The sequence below is a fragment of the Podarcis liolepis genome (assembly GCF_965112155.1).
Source record: "Podarcis liolepis genome assembly, chromosome: Z".
Lineage (NCBI taxonomy): Eukaryota > Metazoa > Chordata > Lepidosauria > Squamata > Lacertidae > Podarcis > Podarcis liolepis.
This window is the reverse complement of record NC_139570.1, coordinates 290,725-304,518: the sequence shown is the minus strand read 5'-3', so window position 1 is coordinate 304,518 and position 13,794 is coordinate 290,725. Positions and strand designations below refer to the sequence as shown.

General features: G+C 43.2%; 1 protein-coding gene across 2 annotated transcripts in view; it reads right to left on the bottom strand.

The window, feature by feature from the left end:
• Nucleotides 1-13,794, bottom strand: part of LOC310698757 (UDP-N-acetylglucosamine--peptide N-acetylglucosaminyltransferase 110 kDa subunit) — a 77,918-nt gene that overhangs the window by 26,870 nt on the left and 37,254 nt on the right. For both annotated transcript variants that reach the window (XM_083486302.1, XM_083486301.1), the window contains exons 8-13: nucleotides 11,277-11,417; nucleotides 10,420-10,520; nucleotides 7,825-7,978; nucleotides 5,273-5,374; nucleotides 4,292-4,471; nucleotides 2,070-2,228 (exon numbers count right to left, since the gene is read on the bottom strand). In XM_083486302.1, coding sequence (XP_083342428.1) covers nucleotides 2,070-2,228; nucleotides 4,292-4,471; nucleotides 5,273-5,374; nucleotides 7,825-7,978; nucleotides 10,420-10,520; nucleotides 11,277-11,417 — 837 coding nt within the window. The remainder of the gene's footprint in view (nucleotides 1-2,069; nucleotides 2,229-4,291; nucleotides 4,472-5,272; nucleotides 5,375-7,824; nucleotides 7,979-10,419; nucleotides 10,521-11,276; nucleotides 11,418-13,794) is intronic.

The following is a 13,794-nucleotide window of genomic DNA, read 5'->3' as shown; positions in this document are numbered from 1 at the left end:
TTCCCAAACATCGCAGGAAAAGGCCAGAATTTACGAAGCGCATGAACCATCACAGCTTTCCTCAATGATGAAGCAATTGCTAATATATAATCATAGAACTAGGGAGTTTGAAAGGGCCACGAGGCTCATCTAGGCTGACCCCCTGCAATGTGGGAATCTTTGCCCAAGAGCTTCCCTCTTGTGGCTTATCCCCACAACAGCTACTGACTTTGGGTTTTAGTCAAGCAAACAGTCTAATCCAGGCATTCCCAACCTGCGGCCCTCTAGATGTTTTTGGCCTACAACTTCCATGATCCCTACCTCACAGGACCAGTGGTCAGGGATGATGGGAATTGTAGTCCAAAACATCTGAAGGGCCGATGGCTGGGGATGCCTGGTCTAATCTGTCGGTACCTAAATGATCTCAAGTGTCAAAACAACTTGACTGCCATCAGGAAATTTCCCACCATCCCATTTCGACTCTCCAGCACCTGATCTGCATCACTGAGCAATCCCAAAATGCAGACAGCTTTGAACCTCGCAAGATCAAATGTCTCGCCCTGGACTGGACTCGAGGGACGATTCCGACAGATTCCACACGGGAAACGCTCATGTCCCATGTAGCACCAAATCGGTAGTGCATGTGCTTTATAAAAAGCCTTGAGATGATTGTGTTGTTGTTTAGTCGTGTCCAACTCTTCGTGACCCCCTGGACCAGAGCATGCCAGGCACTTCTGTCTTCCACTGCCTCCCGCAGTTTGGTCCAACTCATGCTGGTAGCTTCGAGAACACTATCCAACCATCTCATCCTCTGTCGTCCCCTTCTCCTTGCGCCCTCCATCTTTCCCAACATCAGGGTCTTTTCCAGGGAATCTTCTCTTCTCATGAGGTCGCCAAAGTATTGGAGCCTCAGCTTCACGATCTGTCCTTCCAGTGAGCACTCAGGGCTGACTTCCTTAAGAATGGAGAGGCTTGATCTTCTTGCAGTCCATGGGACTCTCAAGAGTCTCCTCCAGCACCATAATTCAAAAGCATAAATTCTTCGGTGATCAGCCTTCTTTATGGTCCAGCTCTCACTTCCATACATCACTACTGGGAAAACCATAGCTTTTACTATACGGACCCTGTTGGCAAGGTGGTGTCTCTGCTTTTTAAGATGCTGTATAGGTTTGTCGTGAGATGATTACCCCTCCTTTATTGCCCGTTCCGGGTTTCCCAACCACTACCCCAGAGTCCTCTCTTGGCAGATCAAGAGGAGCAGGTGACGGCAAAGGCGGCCAAGTTTTGAGCTGGGGCTGTCAGAATAAGGTCCACTCTCGATTCAAAACCCTCAAATGTATTTGATATCATTGATTTTTCATTTCTATTCCTTGCAGATCATCTCGTTGTTTTATTGCTACAACCAAGGGCTGACGCGAATTAAGAGGATAATGATGATGATAATTATAATAATAATAATAACTTTTATTTGTATCCTGCCCTCCCCGTCCGAAACAGGGCTCAGGGAGGCTAACACCAAATATGTAACATTGGTATAAAATCAAGCAATAACGAAATTACCTCCTGAAAACAAGCCAGGATCAAATTCAAATCCAATTAGATGGCTTTCCGCAGGATTAGGGTTGGGAACAGTAAACGCTCATCAGGCCAACTGTTTGCGCTGCTCTTATATGGGCCTGTGAAAACGCTGGGAGGCCTCTTTCATACTAGTTCTTACACAAAAAGAGAAGGGTAGTCAGGTTGAACCAAAGGCCCGGCGGAACAACTCCATCTTACAGGCCCTGCGGAAAGATGTCAGATCCCACAGTGTCCTGATCTCTTGTGGCAGAGAGTTCCACCAGGCCGGGGCCAAGGCTGAAAAGGCCCTGGCCCTGGTCGAGGCCAGCCTAATCTACCTGAGGCCCAGGACCTCTAACATTTTTTTATTTGCAGACTGTTAGATCCTCCGTGGGGTATACCAGGAGAGGCGGTCCTAGGCTGTATTCATTCGTTTGGCCCAACGTGGGGCTCGTACCCATGACCCCAAGATTCAGAGTCTCAGCGCTCTGCCGCCTGAGCTACTCACACAGCTGCCCTCTTGTGCACCTCACCTCAAATTTGTCCGAATTGTGCATGCCTGGGATTGACTGCATGAGATGAGAGGTGGGGTGGTTCCCAAAGTCAGAGCTCACGTAGCCAACGCGGAGCCGGCCCTCACTGCCTTTCAGGTCCTTGGGGTGCTCGTAAGGCGGCTTGTGGAGCACGTTGATCTGGCAAGGGGATTCAAGAAAGCCGGGTTACGAAAATGACATGGGGGGGGGGGGAGACATGTGGCCACATCTTTGAAGTTGTTCCAATGTTACAAATAGACATACCTTTGACTTGACAGCCCAAGAAAGACACGCAGAAAATCTATGCTTTAACAGACTCTCCTCATTCCGCCATTTGAACGAATTTGGGCTCCACCTCCCTCCATGAGCCAAGAAGCAGGAAGTCATGTAGGCAGCAGGAACAGGGCATCCCGCCAGAATTCCCCAAGCCTGAGAGTATATACACGGCACCCCACCGAGGGAGGGAACCAAGGGGGCAACCATAGACATCTGCCAAGGCAGTTTAGCAAGGCAGGTGTTCTGAATGCCCATCTCCAGACAAGTCCAGTGGGAAAGGACGTGTCAAGAGTTTTATTGTTCTTTCGGTGGTGGAGATTTAAGGGGTCTGATAACGGGACCTCATAGTGAATGCGTAACCCTTGTATACCCCTCAATTGTGATGTGCTAGTGATGTAGTTATGATGTATCAACGATGCTGCTTGAAGTGTATTCCGGGGGGGAAGAAGGAAGTTTTAAAAGTTGACATCGCCCCTTGCTCGGGGTTCTTACTCCTGGGGGGACCTGTGGCGCAACAGTAAGAATCATGGTCTACTGACCACTGTTTTGCTCCAAAACGGGCTGGGACTTCCTCCTTTTACTGACAGCATGGACCCATGGGGGACAAGTGCCCCGGTGAGCTAGGCTGTCAAGGAGTCACTCACCCTGGAATTTTTTCGCTTAACAGCCATTGGCGCCAATATAGAGCAGGCTGTTTTCAAACTACAGTGCCCATCATCCCTGACCACTAGACCTGCTAGCTAGGAACCATGGAGTTGTAGGCCAAAAGCATCAGGAGGGCCGAGGTTGAGGAAGCCTGATAGAGAGCTCTACCTCTCTTTCAAATCAGAGCCGGCAAAGGCGGTGGAGTTCCTGCGCGGGTGCCTGGAGGCGGTTGGAGGATGGATGGCAGCTAACTGGTTGAGGTTGAATCCTGACAAGACTGAAGTTCTGTGGTGTGTGGGCGGGGGGGGGGGGGACTCCCTGATCCTGAACGGGGCAACTGTGCCCCTGAAGGACCAGCTGCACAGTCTGGGGGTCATTTTGGACCCATGGAGGCACAGGTCTGTTCTGTGTCCAGGGCAGCTCCATCTGGGATGCAGGATAAGACCCTCCCTGCCCACTGACTCTCTTGCCAGAGTGGCGCATGCTCTTGTTATCTCCAGCTTGGACGACTGCAATGCGCTCTATGTGGGGCTACCTTACTGCAATTATCCAGAATGTGGTAGCCAGACTGGGGACCGTGAACAGCCGCAGAGACCACATAACACCAGTCTAGAAAGACCTGCATTGGCTCCCGGGCACAATTCAAAGTGTTGGTGCTGACCTTGAAAGCCCTAAACAGCCCAGCAGATGAAACTTTCCTCTGGTTGTCAATATTAAGAGGATGCCAGCAAGATTGAACCTTTCTGTAAAATAAAGGATTTAAATCCAGTCTTACTGAGACCACATACCACCGGTCCCGAGAGATCTGCTTTGGCTCCCAGTATGTTTCCGAGCACAATTCAAAGTGTCGGTGCTGACCTTGAAAGCCCTCAATGGCCTCGGCCCAGTAGACCTGAAGGAGCATCTCCACCCCGGACACCGGGGTCCCCCTCCCGAGGGCCTTCTGGCGCTTCCCTCCCTGCAAGAAGCCAAGTTACAGGGAAGCAGGCAGAGGGCCTTCTCGTGGTGACGGCCGCCCTGTGGAACGCCCTTCCATCAGATGTCAAAGAAATAAGCAATTATCTCACTTTTAAAAGACACCTGAAGGCAGCCCTGTTTAGGGAAGTTTTTAAATATTTAATGCTGTCTTGTGTTTTTAATATTTGGTTGGCAGCCACCCAGAGTGGCTGAGGATACCCAGACAGATGGGCAGGGTAGAAATAATAAATTATTATATATTATTATATATCCAAAGCCAACATGAAAGCATTCAAACTCTGACGGAACGGAGCGGCGCACACCTCTTCACAGCATAGACCCACCTTGTCCAGGCAAAGGTTCCCATGTCTCTCGGCAATAGCCTTTCGGAAGCCGTGAGACAGCGGATACAGCATGCTGTGATGGGGGTGCACCGAAGGGAGCCGGTTCTTCTCCAGCTGGTCAGCCACAATACTGACAAGCTTCTTCATTCTCTCGTCATAATCGGTCCAATCACAGACAATCTGAAAGGGGGCAAAGAAAACCAGGGTTCTAGATTCAGGTAGGTAGCCATGTTGGTCTGATGAAGTCAAAATATATATAAAAATTGCCCAGTAGCGCCTTAGAGACCAACGAAGTTTGTTCTTGGTATAAGCCAGGAACCCCAAGCCTTCGGCCCTCCAGATGTTTTAGACTACAATTCCCATCATCCCCGACCACTGGTCCTGTTAGCTAGGGATCATGGGAGTTGTAGGCCAAAACATCGGGGGGGGGGCGCAGATTGGGGATGCCTGATATAAGCTTTTGTGTGCATGCACACTTCTTCAGATACACTGAAGCGGAAGTCCCCAGACCCTGATATATAAGAGTAAGGAGAAGCCCCCAGACCCTGATATATAGTGGGAGGGTGAGTTGGGATTTTTCTCCGAAGGGTAGTAGGAGTCAATTTGTATGGTCCACCTGCTAGCAACTGTGAATGACTGAAAAAACAAGGGATGGGATGCAGATGACCTGAAATAGTTTTAGGATATGTAACGAGACACAGTCGTCCACAGGTTGACCATACCGATTGAGTCCTAGTACCCTTCAGAGAAATACCCCGCCCCACCCTCCCTCTAAATATCAGGGTGTGGGGACTTCCGCTTCAGTGTATCTGAATAAGTCTGCCTGCACATGAACAAACTGAGTTGGTCTCTAAGGTGACATTGGACAATTCCTGAATTAGGTCACGCTTTTACCATTACCGTGGTACCTTGGGACTCAAACGCCTCGGTTCCGAAATGCCGGAAACCCTGGGAGTGTTGGCCCTTAAAACTCTGCCTCACCTGCAAACAGTGCGCCAGGTTGCAGTAAGCGTCAGGAAAATCCGGCTTCAGTTTCAAGGCGGTGCGATACGAAGCAATTGCCTCTGGGATGTTTCCGGAATCCTAGAAAGGGAGGGATATTTCAGCAATTGCCACTAGCTTTTTTTCTCAACCATCAAAACCAAAGGTGAAGAACAGACAGAAGGCACGATGATCCACACCTGGTAGACTTATAAAGTAACATTCAACAATCATTGGAATAGAACAGGGGTCGGCAAACTTTTTCAGCAGGGGGCCGTCCACTGTCCCTCAGACCTTGTGGGGGCCAGACTAGATTTTGGGGAGGGGGAAAAAAGGAACGCATTCCTATGTCCTACAAATAACCCAGAGGTGCATTTTAAATAAAAGGACACATTACACTCGTGTCAAAACATGCCGACTCCCGGCCAGATTGAGAAGGCCATGGGGCCGTAGTTTGCCTCCCCATGCTATAGAATAATATTGAGTATCAGCATGTAAAAATTCAACAGAAACCTACTCTTAACAATTACAATAAATTGTAATTGACCGTACAATAAATGATTATTACAATGAATGATTATTGTAATTGATCATAGAATAAATGTTACAATAAATGGTTATAAAACAATGGCAAGTCACAGTGTCTACAATAGCCGCAGCGAGAATCTTAACAGATAAAGGATGGAAAGGAGAATCCCATCCCTACTAAGTTGGCAGAGCTAGCAAAAAGGCTAAAATACGCAGAATTAGCAAGAATATTATAATACAGGCAGAATTACGAGAGGTTTCGGAAGAAACATTTCATAGAGAACAGGACACTTGCAGAGTACAGTGGTACCTCTGGATGTGAATGGGATCCGTTCCGGAGCCCCGTTTGCATCCTGAAGCGAATGCAACCCGCATCTGCACGTCGCAATTCGCCGCTTCCGCGCATGACATCATTTTGAGCGTCTGTGCATGCGGCAAAACCCGCAAGTAACGTGCTCCATTAGTTCTGGGTCGCTGCGGAGCGCAACCCAAAAATATTCATCCTGAAGCATATTTAACCCGAGATAGGACTGTATTGTCTAAATTTACAGAGGTGCCCAAATTTTCCCAAAGAGGGCCAGATTTGACATGAGGGCGGGGCAAATTTGTTGAGCTGTTTTAGGATTTAACCCCAAGGTTGTTGAGCTCTTTTTAGGATTGAAGTTGTTGAGCATTTGGGGGGGGGGGTTTGCCCCAGTAAGTAAACCAGGTTACGCTCCCCGGCCACACGCTGGACATGTGTGGTCTAAAAAAAAATGTTGGGAAAATTTAAATTCTTTGGCAGGTGTGGATTGACAAAGGACAGCAGGAAATATAACAAAACCAATGCATTTTGAGATCTAGGAGAGACGAGCGAAAGGGCGCCATCGGAAATGTGACGTAGGGGTGATTGGAAGTCACAATGAGATTTTTGGGTGTGGAACTCCACCATACTTTCCGTCTATATAAGCCACCCTCTATTTGGGGGGACTCAAATTTAAGAAAATGAGCCATTCACCCACCCAATCACCCGTATAAGACCCCCCCATTTTTATTTCAAAGTAAAAATAGCGATTTTTTCATTTTCCTTTTTAAAAATTTATTTACAAACAAACACATAGACACAAAACAAAATTCATATTACCCTACCACCCAAAATTTCAGACATTAAAACCACCCTTGTGGCTTCCCTCCACCGCCCCTCACCCTCCTATATAATATTTCACATTGCCATTTTTATTTCCCCCCATTTATTTATTTATTTTTGATTTCATTTTACATGCTAGTTGCCGTACATTTTCAACACTATACATTACATATATGGATTCCCCACATCTAACCCTATACCCAACTCACTATTTACCCAAATACCCATGTGACTTACTTCACTCACATCCACATTGCAATTTTTATCTAAATTTATATTTCTTAACCCTTTTAACTTACTATTTATTATTATTATTAAACCAGATTTACAAACATTAAACCAAACATATCAACATGTTAGTTTTTGAGCAGTACTTGAACACATAATCTTCAAACCATTTCCATTATATTTTTATTTTCCAGTTTGATTGGTACCTTATTACTGCACTTAACCTTGCCAGTTCTATAAATTCAATTAGTTTCTTTATCCAGTCATCCTTTGTGGGTATATATTTCCTGTTCCAGTTTTGTGCAAGGAGTAGCCTTGCTGCAGCTGTCGCGTATAAGAATAATATCTTCCCATCTTGTGGTATTTCTTTACCTCTTATACTCAGTAAATATGCCTCTGGTTTTCCCCTCTAAATTAATTCTGATCATCTTTTTTATTTCCTCATGAATTTTTAAACGTTTCCGTAGCCCCACCATAAACGTATCGGCGTGCCCTCTGCCTCCTCACACTTCCAGCATAAATTCCAATTCTCCCCTTTTTCTTTTTGTGCCCCATCTCGGTTTGGGACGCCTATGCCAGTTGTTTTCCTTTGTAAAAACTAAGATTCCCCTGCTGCCCCCCCCACAGTTTTTTTTTTTTTAAATAGATTTAGCAGAGACACAAAGCTCACCTTATGGATGGAAGCGAGGTTGCTGTGGGCATCGGCAAACGCAGGATTTATTTGGATTGCTCTTGTGTAGCACTGCAGAGCTCCTTGGACGTCTTGCATTTCCTTCAAGGTGTTCCCCATGTTGGAATAGGCGTCTGCAAAAGTGGGGCTTATTCTGACATGGAGGGCAAGAGAAAAAGTGCAGTTTTGGTACAAAAATACACTGAAGTTACGCTGGAAATGTAAGGGTCAAGAAGGCTCTTTCTATCCTATACGGTGGTCTTTAGGGCAGTTCATTAAAAAAACTTTTTTAAAAAATGCCTTCTCCAAAGCCTTCACAAAATAGGAAAACGTCCAAGAAAACAGCTATTTTCATGGAGGGTTGAGATATTAACTGATATGCACGAAATTTCAGATACAGCTATATAATCCCTAGTGTAGTAAGATAAGACCTTGGGAGCAGGCATTTTCAAAAAAGTGTTTTTTATGAACCACCCTAGTGGTCATGTGAGACAGTGAGACCTTGGTTCTCAAATGTTCTCAAAGGTTTTTTATACAGGTTTCTTTATACAGAAGGTTTTTTATACAGAAAGGTTCAGCATTGTGGCATCCTCTTCATACGGACAAGCAGCACTTTCCTTTTGGGAAATCCCTGCTCCTCAATTCTGGCAATTATTAATCACTCTCAATTCCACCCTAATAATTGCCACCTGCCTGGATTTTAACTTGTCTGAATTAATTTTTACTTGAATTACTTGATGTCTGCTTTTAGGCTCGTTGTGTTGTTTTTATGATGTTAGCTGCTCTGAGCCCAGCCTCGGCCGGCGAGGGTGGGATACAAACAAACAATTATTATTATTATTATTATTATTATTATTATTACTCAAACGCTTTGGTTCCCAAATGCCGAAAACCCAGAAAAAGTGTTCCAGTTTCCAGGCGTTTTTCGGAAGCCAAACATCAAATTTGGCTGTCGGCTATTCTTTCTGGGGCGCCTGCACCAATCAAACAGACTTCGGGACAGATTAAGTTTGGTGCTTTGGTTTTTGCAATTTATGTGGTGTTTTTGTTTCGGAGGCTTTTTCGGTTCATTTGTTTTTGCGACTGTGCGGATCCCAGTTTAGTTACTGATTGATTGATTGATTGATTGTGTGATTGCGGAAACGGATAGAAGCCCCGGTCCCCATCCGAACAATGACCATCATCAGTGCAGGTGAGGAAAAAAAATAATTTTCATTTTTATCATTTACAGGACTGTTGCATTTATTTTAGAGTACAGTACATGGATGACTGCTTTCGTTTTAGGGATCAGTGGTCTCGTTAGATAGTAAAATTCATGTTAAATGGCTGTTTTAGGGATTATTTTTCAAAGTCTGGTACGGATTAATCCGTTTTGCATGACGTTCTATGGGAAAGTGCACCTTGGTTTTGGAACACATTCAGTTTGAGAACCAAGGTACCACTGTATAATTAACTGGGGGGGGGGGGAGAACATTTGTGTAAAAACCAGAAGCCTTTCTAATAGGTTTAACGGGTGAAGAAATACCAAGAGACCTAAAAAGACAGTGTATTCTGTTTATGCCAGAATGTTCTTAGCCCGGATGTGGAAGGAAGAGAAGGTCCCAACAAAAAAAAGAGTGGATTATCAAAATGACCATGAAGATCAGACATCAAGGGACAAAGGACAAAATGGGGGAAATAATGAAGATGAAATGTGAAAAAGCATGGTGCAAAAACCTTAAGGATATAACCATCGTTAGTTCAAAGATGGCAAAATTAAGAGAGAATGAGATGGGCAGGAGAAGCAAATATTTAAAAAAACAGAAGAGGGAAGCTGGGGGAGATTGGGATTCATCTATGCTGTCTGCAAGAATGATGTTTGTGTTGAATATAAAATGCTAAAACTTAATAAAAACTATTTATATATATAAAAAAATTAAACAAGAATGGGAAAAATTTATTGAATACCTTAAAGATACATATTTAGAAATAATAATAATAATAATAATAATAATAATAATAATAATAATAATAATTGTATCCCGCCCTCCCTGGCCGAAACAGGTCTTAGGGCAGCTAACATCAAATATATAACATTAGTATAAAATCAAACAATAATTAAATTACCTCCTAAAAACAAGTCAGGATCAAATTAAAATCGAATTAGATGGTTTTCCGCAGGCAGGATTGATATAACATTGATGAAGCCAAAGTAGCAAATAAGGAAATGGAATAGAACGGATCATTGTAATTACATGCAAGAAAAGATGGCAAAATATGGAAACGGGGGGTGGGGGTGGGGGAGAGTCCAAGGGGTTTGTATAATCCCAGTATTGTATATATTGAAAATGTTTGGAGTGTATGGAAATAAAATGTTAAAATAAAAAAACTGAAAATAAAAAACCCTAAAAGAAAAAGAGAAAGTGCTTTATCCACAAGAGGAGAGCTTTCCCACAGGCACCAGACCAGCGCATGAGGAGTAATAATAATTATTAACAACAGCAACAATAATTTATTATTTATACCCAGCCACTCTGGGCGGCTTCCAGCAAAAGATTAAAATACAGTAAGGAGGAGCTCTTTCAATCTATTTTCCCCATGGCTTTGGAAGCTCACCTGATGGCCTCCTTGTAGTGCATGAGGGCCTCCTGGAGTTTCCCCTGCTGTTGCAAAACACTGGCTAAATTTGAATGCGCAGCTGCAAACTCCGGGAAGACCTGCGGGGAAGAAGCTCACTCTTAGTTTCCCTGAGAAGCATTCTAAAGAGACGGAGGCCGCTCTTTGAGGCTCAAAGGTTGTGGGCATGAAATAAATCCTCATTTGGATTGACTTACAAAAATTAAGGAGGAGGAGGAGGAACCTATGGACTGCCTTTTTAGCATGCATAGGAAATACTGTTGAGAGATCAGACTGTCAAATGACCAATGCCGTATTTTAAAGAGCCCCTCTTTGATGCTCAAATGTGGCAGGGGCTGGCTACAAAATAAATCACCATTTGGAATGACTTGTGGTAATAATAATAATAATAATAATAATAATAATAATAATAATAATGGGCCTATGAACTGCCTTTTTCGTACGCATAGGAAATACTGTTAGAAAATAAGACTGTCAGGGGATCAAGCTCAGCCGACACAGAGAACAGCATGTGCCCAGCGTTTATTTCAATTTCTGTACCGTTCCTTAACACCTTGCTTTGTTCTTCTGATGAAAAAGCAGATTTTTGGTCATTCCAGGAGGCCCAGGAATATAAAAAGAGGGACAGACCCTCTTCCTTCCAAAAGGGACTTATCGGACCATGCTTTGTCGAGCCTCAAAATGTTACTTCACTTTCAGTTCTTCACCATTATTTCCGTTATTGATCAAGAAAAATTTGATCGGCGATTTTTAAAAAGACCCAGACTAGGAGTCCAGGGTACGCATGCCTAACCCTTATATGTCAATTTAATTGTTGTAATTCTCCATGCACGTACCTCAAGAGCTTTCCGGTAGAGGCGGACAGCCTCCTCGATATTCCCTTGTTCTCGCTTGATGTTCGCCAGGTTATTAAGAGAATCCGCGTGAGTCGGACATAAACGGAGAGCTGTATTGTAGCATTCCTCGGCTTCGGCAACCTTCGAAACACAAAACAGAGTTTTTACACGAATATTAGTATGTCTTTCACAGGAGCCCAAAAGGCTGCTTTCTGGTGGGATGGCCGGATTGAGGTTTGATATGGCCCTCAGCTCCTGAAGGTAACTTGGTATTAGGGCGGTTCATAAAAAACTCTCTTTTTGAAAATGCCTGCTCCAAAGTTCTTCTCTTACCAACAGTAGATTATATAGCTATATCTGGAATGTCATGCATATCAGTTAATATCTTTTATATATATATGCCAGCTGTCCTTTGTCAACAACCAATTGTTGCTGTTTTTTATATTGAATAGAAGCTATATGGTAACTGTTGCACCTCATAGGTATCTCAAGCCTTCTGCACGTCACAAAAGATGTATTTTATCAAAGTCATTGTGGAACTGAAATACAATTAAGAAGTATATTAATAGTGAAATGCAATTAAGAAGAAGCATATTAACAGTGAAACCCCACAATTGTTGAGCCTTTTTTAAAGATTTGACCCCAGAGGTGCTGACCTTTTTTTAGGGTTAAAGTTCTTGAGCTTTTTGGGGGGAAGTTTTGCCCTAGTAAATAAACTGCCACGAGGGCCAGATTAAATCGGCCAGAGGGCCAGATTAGGCCCCTGAACTGGACTTTGGACATGCCTGGTCTAAAAGAACATTGGGAAAATTTAAATTCTTTGGCAGGATAGCAGGAAATATGACAAAACCAATGCATTTTGAGATCTAGGAGAGATGGGTGGAAGGCCCCCAAAGTGGACTTTGGACATGCTTGGTTTAGGGGAACATAAATACAAGATCAGACTAATCCGATTCAAACTCTCTTTCCCGCACACTTACAGTCTTTTGCAAGATGTATTTAAGGAAGACAGTAAGGGAAATGGTTTTGGTCATACTAAATCAAAATTAAGAGAGAGTTGCTAGATATTAAAAGAAAATCATTGCCAAAAACGTATAAGAATGGCATACAAAGCATGAAGAAGTTAAGTCGGTTATGATTAAATGGGCTCAAGATTTTGGTCATAACACTGAATTAGATAAGTGGGAAAGATTATGGACAAAAACAATTTATTGCATGTACAGCACTAACTAAAAATTTAATGCAGGTGATGTTTGGTGGTATTTGACGCCGACTAAACTTGCTAAAATATATATAACTCAAGATAAGGCACGCTAGAAATGCAAGTTACAGATAGGTAGCCGTGTTGGTCTGCCATAGTCAAAATAAAAAAATTCCTTCCAGTAGCACCTTAAAGACCAACTAAGTTAGTTCTTGGTATGAGCTTTCGTGTGCATGCACACTTCTTCAGATACCTTGGTATTCTTGTATTCTGGTATTCTTGGTATCTGAAGAAGTGTGCATGCACACGAAAGCTCATACCAAGAACTAACTTAGTTGGTCTTTAAGGTGCTACTGGAAGGATTTTTTTTATTTTGACTATGGCAGACCAACACGGCTACCTATCTGTAACTGGAACTATGGAAGGCACCACATTGAGCCGCATGAAATGGAAGTCCATCAATCTCACCAAGAAAAGGTATCTGAAGAAGTGTGCATGCACACGAAAGCTCATACCAAGAACTAACTTAGTTGGTCTTTAAGGTGCTACTGGAAGGATTTTTTTTAGAAATGCAAGGAGAAGGAAGGGAATTTCATCCATAGGTGGTGGATGTGCACTAAAGTCAAAGTCTACTAGGATATGATTTACAAAGAATTGAAAAAGATCTTTAAATATACTGTTATTAAAAAAACAAAGGCTATTCTATTGGGTATTGTGGGAGAAGAAATTCCAAAAGTAGACTTATGTATGCTACCATAGCTGTAAGGACATTTTTAGCCCAGAAATGCAAGCGGCAGGAACTTCCAACTTTGGAAGAATGGCAGACAAAAACAATTGAATATGCAGAACTGGCAAAGCTGGCAGTGAAAATCTGAAATCGGCGCGGCAAACTGTTTGAAAAGGACTGGAGTAAATTTATAAAAGATGTGAAAGAACATCTGAGAATGTTTGCTGGTTTGATTTAAAATATTTTGTCATGTTAATTTTTGAAAGTGATTTACAAATGCTAAAGTAAATTGTTTTAAGTAGAGTAAGAAGGTAAATAGGGCGATATATGTTCAGGTAGGCAGCTGTGGTGGTCTAACGCAGTTGAAATATATAAAAAAATATATAAACTGTCCAGTAGCACATTACAGATCAACTCAGTTTGGTCTTGGTAGAAGCTTTTGTATCTGAAGAAATGGACTTGCACACAAAAAATTATACCAAGAAGAAGCCAAGTTTAGCATGCCCTGTTTAGGGAAGCTTTTAATGTTTGACGGACTATTTTATTTTAATATTTTGTCGCCAAGAGTGGCTGGGGAAACCCAGCCAGAT